This window comes from Pieris napi, chromosome 20 (genome assembly GCF_905475465.1).
Source record: "Pieris napi chromosome 20, ilPieNapi1.2, whole genome shotgun sequence".
Classification (NCBI taxonomy): domain Eukaryota; kingdom Metazoa; phylum Arthropoda; class Insecta; order Lepidoptera; family Pieridae; genus Pieris; species Pieris napi.
Window position 1 is genome coordinate 60,429 of NC_062253.1, and position 10,682 is coordinate 71,110.

The following is a 10,682-nucleotide window of genomic DNA, read 5'->3' on the forward strand; positions in this document are numbered from 1 at the left end:
TAACCTAACCTAACCTAACCTAACCTAACCTAACCTAACCTAACCTAACCTAACCTAACCTAACCTAACCTAACCTAACCTAACCTAACCTAACCTAACCCTTGGGCTTATTCAAACCGGCTCGGCGAGCTCTATTTGATACATTCCCTCACAAACCCCTCTCCGCCCCACAATACAGGTTTTTTCCCCCCTCTGCGACAAAATCTTCCCCCTCACCCCCACCCCCTCGAGTTGGGTATCAATCAACTCAGCTCGAAGAGGTGTACACACCCGTCCACATTTTAGCCCCCCCTCACCCCCCTCCGCAGACATGTTACCCAGAACCCCTCCCAAATCATCCAAATCCGACATTCTGTCACCTCACACGACCACAGCAGCTGCCAGGCGGTCCCTAGTGGACACCCTGAGCCCGTCCTTCGCCCGTTCAGCTCCCCCTGCGGAGTCTACATACATAGAGATGGCGAGAGACTATAGAAAGAAAGGCTTGGACGCAGTAGTAGCCTCCCGCAACCTAAAGGGTGATCTCAAAACCTCGATCACAGAGGCAATAAACGGCCTCTTTGGAGTCATCGCCATGCTCGACCCCTCCACCCCCTCCCCTCCCAAACCCCTCACGACACAGGCCACCAGTACAACAGTTACACCAACTAAAGACACCACACAACAACAACTGTTAGACAAACTCGAGGCCCACTCTCGGTTACTCGATGAATCGAACAAGGCCTTGCAGGAACACACCAGGGTTATTAAGGCATCCCCTAAACCCGCGCCGCCGGAGATACAACCAGTGTCGGCGGACCCGCATAAGACTCATCAATCCTACGCTAAGGCCGCCGCCACGCCCAAACCCCCTGCAGGGCCTTCCATCATCGTGTCCGGAGAGGGTCTCGACACAACAGAACAGATACTGACACAAATCAGTAGAACCGTTAATTTCAGAGAGGGCGGATACGCCCCTTTAAAGGTCACCCCGCTTTCAAAACACAAAATTAAACTCGTTTTCGAAAGAGAAGAGCACAAACTACACACACTTACACGACTACAAAATAACACAAAAATAAACACTCAAGAGGAAAAGCGCTTAGACCCAATGATTATACTAAAAGGCATAAAGAAAACAATTCCCGAGTTTGAACTTACTAAAACAATAAAAGACCAAAACATCACACTAGCTAATCACACATTCACTATAAAATTCATTGCTAACAACAGAAACACTACACTGTACAACGCGGTTCTAAACACAACACCCTCTGCCTGGAAGGCGTTCGCCGACCTAGGCAGAGTTAACATAGGGATGCAGCGGGTCCATAGTGACAACTTCTCACCATTTAGGCAGTGTCAAAACTGCCTAAATTTCGGACACACAAAGAGCCGCTGCCCCAATACCACACCCACATGCGCCAAGTGCTCCGCTCACCATCCTACAGCGGAGTGCAAGGCTGAAGTACACAACTGCACCAATTGCGCCGAACATAACAAACAATTCAACACCAACACCGGCACTCTACACCGCGCCGACTCAGACAAATGCCCCAAAGTTACAGCCATGCGTGCCCGCGTTGAGGCAAAAATTAACTACATCTAAAACATACACAAAACACTAATTTCACATTAAACAACACAATTACACTCTGAATCAAACACTTACATTAACAGCGACCTCAACGCGCAGCACTTTCACTGGGGCATTTGTCTGCCTACACAAAACCTCTCACAAACTAAAAACGATTAAATTCACGACGACCTTTACACGCTGCACCTCCTCTAGGGCACCTATCCACACAAAAACACAAAAACATCCACAATCCTTACCCCTTATTAAACAACACAACCCTTCCCAACCTTGTGTGCTCTATCAAAGCTTACAATGATATTTTATATTTTACATTCTCAATCAATAATTAATTTGCAAATAATCCACCCTCACCCCTACAAAAATACAAAAATGTATAAAGTTACCTCTATTCATCTATTACCTTTTACACTTTTTACAACTATAATACCCACTATCTTAACTATACTATTTAACTTCGATTCAATTATCAACTACTACTAACCTATGTTAGACTATAATCTCAATTTTATTCATTTTATTTTTCATTAATCAATAAATATAATTCCTACTTTACTGTATTAATACCATTTGTACTAAACAAATTGACTCGATTCTAATTTTACTATAAGTTCAATTCTATTTCATTGTATATTTTTATTTTACTATAATCTCAACTCTATTTCACTGTACGACTAATACCATTTGTATAACTAGTTACAGATCACTTTAGTCTCGATCTGTAACTAGTTACGGTTTATTTCACTACTAGGTTTAATATATACATGCACAATTCACTATAGCTTATCTCTGATTAAATTTAACCTTGTATTAACTGTAAATATAAAAAACTTTCCTATGTTTAATAATGTAATACTTTTTTGTGTAATATTAAAGGCTTGTGTTAAGAAGAGGGCTTAAACTGGGAGGCTGAGGGTCGGTTATTGTATCCTATAGCAGAATCGACCCTCAACAACCTACCCGTGTCCAACTCTAAACACCTGCATAATTATCAGCCCAATTAATTATAGCTCATCCTTGCTTAAATTTAGCATTATATCAACGGTATGGGTAAATGTAGAACTTTCTTATGCCTAAAAATATAAAACTTTTCTCTGTGTAATATTAATGTTGGTGATAAGTAGCGGACTTAAACCGGGCGGCTGAGGGTCGGTTATTGTATCTAATAGCAGATCCGGCCCTCAACAACCTTCCCGTGTCCAACGCTAAACACTTGCACAATTATAAGCGCAATTAATCATAATTCACCTTTGTTCAAATTTAGCTTTGTATCAACTGTAAAAGTAAATGTAAAACTTTTTATTCTTTCTTTATGTTTAATAATGTTAAACTTTTCTTTGTGTAATACTAAATGTTGGTGTTAAGTAGCGGGCTTAAACCGGGCGGCTGAGGGTCGGTTATTGTATCTAATAGCAGATCCGGCCCTCAACAACCTTCCCGTGTCCTACGCTAAACACTTGCATAATTATAAGCGCAATTAATCATAATTCATCTTTGTTCAAATTTAGCTTTGTATCAACTGTAAAAGTAAATGTAAAACTTTTTATTTTTTCTTTATGTTTAATAATGTTAAACTTTTCTTTGTGTAATACTAAATGTTGGTGTTAAGTAGCGGGCTTAAACCGGGCGGCTGAGGGTCGGTTATTGTATCTAATAGCAGATCCGGCCCTCAACAACCTTCCCGTGTCCAACGCTAAACACTTGCATAATTATAAGCGCAATTAATCATAATTCATCTTTGTTCAAATTTAGCTTTGTATCAACTGTAAATGTAAAAGTAAATGTAAAACTTTTTATTTTTGCTTTATTCTTTATGTTTAATAATGATAAACTTTTCTTTGTGTAATACTAAATGTTGGTGTTAAGTAGCGGGCTTAAACCGGGCGGCTGAGGGTCGGTTATTGTATCTAATAGCAGAACCGACCCTCAACAACCTACCCGTGTCCTACTCTAACACCTGCATAGCTATTTATAAGCGCAATTACTAAAGCATATCTCTGCTTAAATTAAGTTTTGCATTGCCCAACGATGATGTATAGATTAAACTGTTTTCTTTGTTCAATATGTGCTGGTATTAAGAGGCGGACTTAAATTGGGCGGCTGAGGGAAGGTTATTGTATCTAATAGCAGAACCAACCCTCATCAACCGACCCGCGTTCAATTCTTAATACTGGAATAATTATAAACACAATTTATTTAGTCTAATAGTAAAACATTTTTTTTTTTTTTTTTTTTTTTTTTTGTAATAACCTACTTACTTAAGTACAAATAATTTATAAAAATGTTTACTTTCACTTTATATAATTACTAGTTTTAAGACGCGGACTCTGTTCAGGTGGTTGAGGGAAAAGAATTGTATCAAATAGCAAAACCAACCCTCAACCACCTAATTCACGCCCAATGTATATATTTGTTTTTACATCAATAAAGACTTCAAGCTGTACTTTAGCTTAGCTTCCTCGGCCCCGGGGCGTTAGTCGCCGGGGATGGTAGGCCTACTAACAATTAAAAGGGAAAAAAAAAAAAAAAAAAAAAAAAAAAAAAAAAAAAAAAACCTAACCTAACCTCGTCGAAGACGTAATGTATAAGCATAGACTTCTTATGTTGTATTTGCCATGTAACGCCATCGCGTTTTACTTAACATCTAGCGCCATCTAGTATACTTGATAAAAACTAAACCTACATACTGCAGGACCGCTCTCTCTTTCCTGTGAAAAAAAAAAAAAAAAAAAAAAAAAAATTACTGATTTTAACAAAATGTAAATTTTGCTAACAATAATAAATAATAAATAATAAATAATAAATAATAAATAATAAATAATAAATAATAAATAATAAATAATAAATAATAAATAATAAATAATAAATAATAAATAATAAATAATAAATAATAAATAATAAATAATAAATAATAAATAATAAATAATAAATAATAAATAATAAATAATAAATAATAAATAATAAATAATAAATAATAAATAATAAATAATAAATAATAAATAATAAATAATAAATAATAAATAATAAATAATAAATAATAAATAATAAATAATAAATAATAAATAATAAATAATAAATAATAAATAATAAATAATAAATAATAAATAATAAATAATAAATAATAAATAATAAATAATAAATAATAAATAATAAAAAAAATTTCCAGCAAAAGCCGATAAAGATGTTTGACTTCAAAAAGGAACATGGCGCGTAACCGAAAAACGTGACGCGTAAGGAAAAAATGTTACACTAAATTTTTTTTCCAACCCCGATAAAGAAGTTTCACTTCAAAAAAAAATTACGTCACGTGACGTCACATTTTTCCGTTACGCGCCATCTTTTTCTTGTCCTGCAATTTCAGATCCAGTTTATTGATTAGTTGCAAGATTTGTTGTTTGTGAAGTTTGCCTACCTCTGAAAACTAACTTCAGGCTTACCGCAACGTCCTGTTATTTATATTGGATAATTTTTTTTACGTTATATTTAATTAATATTGCAGTATTATGTTTAGTCACAAATACAAATTATGCTTTTAAATCATTATTATTTATGTCAAAAACCGTGTAGTGCGTTCATAAAATGTATAAAATTTATATTAAAAACATAATAATTTAAAAATGCATATTAACGATAACAATGATTATAATAATTATATTACAATTAATGAAGATTTTTCAGATTTTTTTTTTCTCGTCGACGCGGCAGTTGCATTGCACCCGCCGGGAGCCGTGAGTAAGTTGTTATTATTTTAATTGTAGTTTATTTTAATAAAATTAAAATTAGCTAAATTTGAAGCTTCGTCGGTTAGGGTTGTGTTACTAACGTTGGGCGCCACTTTGTTACACCAGCCTGACGACGGGTACAAATTGAGTTAAGCTAATTAACGAAAAAAAAAACTCTAAATAAAATTACAACCGGGTGTGGTTCGCAAACACAGGAAAGTTTTCTGGTCATACAAAAACCCATCCAACGTTTTCCTGACGCGTGACGGTCTTCGGTCAGGCCAACCCACTGTCTTTATAGGGAACCGAAAGGTGCTGGGGGAGAAGTTGGCTGATTGTTGAACTCCGTACCGTGAACCAACAGTTTCCCAGGGGCTTGAAATATGATAAAATTTGTATTTAATTATTTGTTAATTTAAAATGGCACTGACTTGATTTTTATTAAAACTGAGAACAAAGATAAATCACGAATATTAATTGCATAAAATTCTCGTGTGAACTCATTGGCGTCGAAAAAAAAGACCCTCTTGCTGCGCGAACTTGTTTTTATATCCCCTTCGGAACGTCTACTTCTTCTCTCGAGTAGCAATCATCCTCCAACGAATTCTAGACCTTTCCGTCTGTGATGAGACAGAGATATTAAATAGAACGGTGAAACGAAACAAGACACGCCCCATACCATTGTCTACAAACTAGATAATTCTTGTAATAATGAGATAGCAATAATTAAACCGAGCGAGAAAGAAATATGCGCAGGTAGCTCACCTAAATTACGCTATTGTATTTTATTCTCGATATTTCTAGGTACCTATGATTGTGTCCGTTAGTAATAAGATGTTCTGGAAAGAATTTAATTTCCGGAACCAACGATTACCTTATATGGTCATATGATGCAACACTAACCAAAGCGCGTGGTTTTATTTGATTGAACAACTAGTTATTATGTTTGATTGTATATAATGTATTTAATTTTAAATATTTAAGACTAGTTACCACGTAACAGTTGACGATTTGCAAGGTGAAATAGAAGTAAGTCCTGAAAACATTTTAAACGAAATTGGTGAGCGTGATAATATCGAACAGGATATTATAATAAGCATTGCAACCGCCAAAACTTCAGTTGAAAGGTTTTCAAAGGTATTAGAGTGTGAACATAAACGAAATTCAATGCATAACGTTTCATAAATATAAGAAAAACTGAAAATAAATTTGCCAGACATTAATTCGATTGTTGTCTTGAAATTTTTATAAAAATATAATTTTCGGTTTTTCTTATATTTAAATAACATAATATTAAAATTACAGACATTCTAAAATACTTTGAAATTTTTATAAAAAAAAAACTTAAAATCGCGTCTGGCCCATAGTTAGCAATGTGAAAAATGTCTGGCAATAAAAAAGTATGTCAGGTAGACTTATTTAAAAAGGAAAAATGAAATTTTACGCTTCTTAAAATGCAATGCTTCATCATACTGCAATACTTTATCATTTTAATTCAAGACTTAACAATCGAATTAATGTCTGGCAAATTCATTTTCAGTTTTTCTTATATTTAAATACCATAATATTAAAATTACAGACATTCTAAAATGCTTTGAAATTTTTATAAAAAAAAACTTAAAATCGCGTCTGGCACATAGTTAGCAATGGGAAAAATGTCTGGCAATAAAAAAAGTATGTCAGGTAGACGTATTTAAAAACGAAAAATTAAAAATTACGCTTCTTAAAATGCTTTTAAAATCCAGGATTATTACCTGGACAGATAGGATGCGCACTAATGAACGCAACCGCTACCGCCAGCCAGATTGCCCAGACTCTAACCGGAAGTGCAAGAAGGAAGACATATCACAAAATCAGCTGACCTAAAATTCTTTCTCGAAAACGTTGCTACCTCCCGTACTATAAGATACATGTATCACTTATTCCACGTCATTAAATTTGAATTTGTAGGCATCCCTACTCATCGGCAAAGGAGACAGAGGGCCGAGAGAAAAAGCCGGCGTAAAAAACTCTCGGTACTCTTTTAAAATAGCAAATCATAAAACAACACTTAATTTAAAACAAATATCGCAAATTAATTAGAATTAGCCTGTCTAGCACTAGTCCCAGGCCCTTTTATCAACTAGATAATCGTAGACGTTACCTATAGTAAGCCTTTTTACACAGCTTTTCTTTAATACATTTCTTAAATTTAAAGAGGATTGAAAAGGACTCTACCAACTTTTTGAAATCATATCGTTTTATTATCTTCTTTCTTGACTTATAAGAAATTGTAATATGTACATATAAAAATGTGTACAATACGCCACAAGATAGCGCATTTTATAAGGAACGTTTTGATGTATACTTCTTAATGTTTTGATGACAATAGACTGAAATATGTTCATAAACGTCCTTTTCTCAAAAACTACCCAATGGATTTTGATAAAAATTACACCACAAGATAGCTATTCTTATATTTGTTTATTCTTTAGGGAATGACTGGGCCGGTAAATGAACCTCTTTAGGCTTCTTGTATAAACTTGTTTAATTTCTTTATATGACCTTTCGCTAGTCAAGTACAAAGAGAAGTAATATTATGTTCCATAATAAACATTTTTTTTTTCATGAAAGAACTCCCCCGTAGGGATGCATCATCGAACAACGATGATCAATAGATCATCGATGACGGGACTTCTTTCATAAAAAAAGGACTCTAATAATTATATTAGGCAACACTGAATATTCCGTTTAGAAACTAACCCATGCACTCCCATAATTTGTAAGACAAACAATTCTGATCCATGAGGACTATTGTTTGGTGCAAGCATAAATCTTAAATAAAATAAAAAACTCAATTGGGCTGTCTTCGTGTGGTTAGTTATCACGTAGTTTATAGATAAATTGTGTGAAGTAATTACTATTTACATTATTATTGCACAGCGCTCTCCAAGAAAATTATTGTAATATTCTTTATTACTTATGTTTTCCAATTTGTTTTATTTTTATTTCTTTAGCTATCTCTAAAATGTTGGCCAGTATGAATTATTACTAAATAGATTAATTATGGTAGAGTCAGCTTATTCACGGAAACAATAAATAATATTATATTATATTCCACATACTAATAGCTTCCTGCCTTGAATTTGATTTATTAAATAGACATTGGAATTTGAGTTTTTCGATCATTATCAGATATTAATCGCATAACCAATCTCAGATAAAGCGCTATCATCAGCCCTATAAATAGTAAAAAACGTACAGAGTCTCAGTCACAACATAGCCATGTACACAGCGTTGGTTTTGGCCGGCGTTTTTGCGATCGCCACCACAGATAGCTATCACCCTGATGAGTCAGGGTCAGTACGAGGTACGGTACGAAGAGACGAGCTCTCTGCATCTTTTTGGCAGGAGCATGCGCAGGCGACCGTGAAGCGTCATATGCCAGGGTGCGTGCTGACGGGGCCGACCCGCAAAAATGTCCCGATATTGCAACGCAACTAATCACAGAAAACCCTGGTCGCCAGTTTAAGGTGATACTAGGAGGAGGACGACGCGAATTTTTACCAAGTCATGTTGTGGATGAAGAGGGATCAAAGGGAACTAGGACCGACGGTCGCAACCTTATAGAAGAATGGCGGTCAGACAAGATTGAACGTAAAGTTATATATAGCTACGTTTGGAATCGAGAGCAGCTGTTAAGCGCCAATGCAACAATGCCAGAATATCTGCTAGGTTTGTTCGAGAGCAGCCACCTGCAGTATAACATGCTCACCAATCCCACAACAGAGCCTTCTCTGGCTGAACTGACCGAAGTTGCTATACGAATGCTACAGAGAAACGATAAGGGTTTCTTTCTATTTGTCGAAGGTGGACGCATAGACCACGCCCATCACGGCAACAATGCGGAGCTGGCACTGGATGAGACGATTGAACTCAGTGCGGCGGTGTCGCGTGCGGCTGAGTTGCTGGACGAGACAGACTCGTTGCTCGTGGTAACGGCGGACCACGCCCACGTCATGTCCTTCAATGGTTACGCAGCACGTGGAAGAAACATACTGGGCACGTCAAGAGCCACTGACCGACAAGGCGTGCCGTACATGACACTCTCCTATACCAATGGACCTGGATTTCGAGCTCACGTTGAACGAAAACGTGTAGACATCACAAAGGAGGAAAAATTCGGTGAGGAATATATTTGATACTAGCAGCCGAGTAGAAATTAAATATAAAAACAAAATATAATCATTAAAATATTGTAACCGTCTAGGATCCGTGGAGTGGAAGTCTCACGTGGACGTCCCGCTGTCGTCGGAAACGCACGGCGGCGATGACGTTGCAGTTTTCGCGCGGGGACCGCAGCACGCTTTGTTCTCGGGCCTCTACGAACAGAATGCTATTCCGCACCTCATGGCCTACGCGGCTTGCATCGGTCCAGGCGAACATGTCTGCAAGCATTAGCTCATATTGTATAGATAAACTATAATTTTAAAAAATAAACGCTCGATTGTTGAATGGAAAGCTCGTTTCTATGTAGGTATTGGTAGAAGTTTTGTGACATGAAAGAGATTTGACTCTATACTTCAACAGCTGAAGATGCGCTTATTTGAACATTGGCCAACACGAATTTTCATATAAATGTTTGAGACACGTATTTTATGCTAGCGTGTAATACTTTTCAAACTATTATAAACCAGTGGCTCTACAACCTCGTAGGTCTGGGCCTCAGATTTCTGTGTCTGTACAACCATCCGTGCCTGACAGACGCCGTCCACTTTTCGGTTTGAAGTCATTTCCCTAGACAGGACGAGCGAGTATTAAATTCCCACATACACAAAGTCCATTGAGCTGAGGGTTTGAACTCACAACCTCAATTATGAAACGCAAGCCGAACCCACTTCGCATCTTCATTTACTAAACCACTTTTTGTACTCGCATAACTTCGAGCACGTATCGATTTTTTTTCTATATGTGCTTGTTGGTATGGCAAAGGACACCTTGCATAAAAGCTTCGGCAGCAGCGAGATTACAGCGCCACTGAATCATCATTTTTCGATATTACAAAATAAACAGTTATTTTTATAATATTAATTTATTAAATTTCTCATGTTGCAATACATTACAACTAATTACTTAATATAATAAATTTAATAATAATTATTTAAGATTCCGTACATTTTACACACTTTGTTTGTTTCTCTATAAAATAGTTTATTAAAACATAATATCCTTGCTAAATTACACCACCATAGTTTTAGAGTTATAAAGCGTTTAATTCTCAACGATGAGGTCTGGCGTTCGAATCCGGGCTGTGCACAGATATTTGCTATCATGTTTTTGGTATAGCAGACGTAAAAGAACGACTTAATTTTAATCATTACAATATTATGAATAAGTCTAAAGAG

The 10,682-nt window shown here is 36.1% G+C and overlaps 1 protein-coding gene across 1 annotated transcript; it reads left to right on the forward strand.

The window, feature by feature from the left end:
- The first annotated feature begins 457 nt into the window (after window positions 1-457).
- On the forward strand, window positions 458-9,798 carry LOC125059749 (membrane-bound alkaline phosphatase-like). The gene is made up of 3 exons (XM_047664296.1): window positions 458-884; window positions 8,689-9,462; window positions 9,548-9,798. The coding sequence occupies exons 1-3, from the start codon at window positions 458-460 to the stop codon at window positions 9,736-9,738; spliced, it is 1,392 nt and encodes a 463-aa protein (XP_047520252.1). The 3' UTR covers window positions 9,739-9,798.
- The last annotated feature ends 884 nt before the right edge of the window (window positions 9,799-10,682 follow it).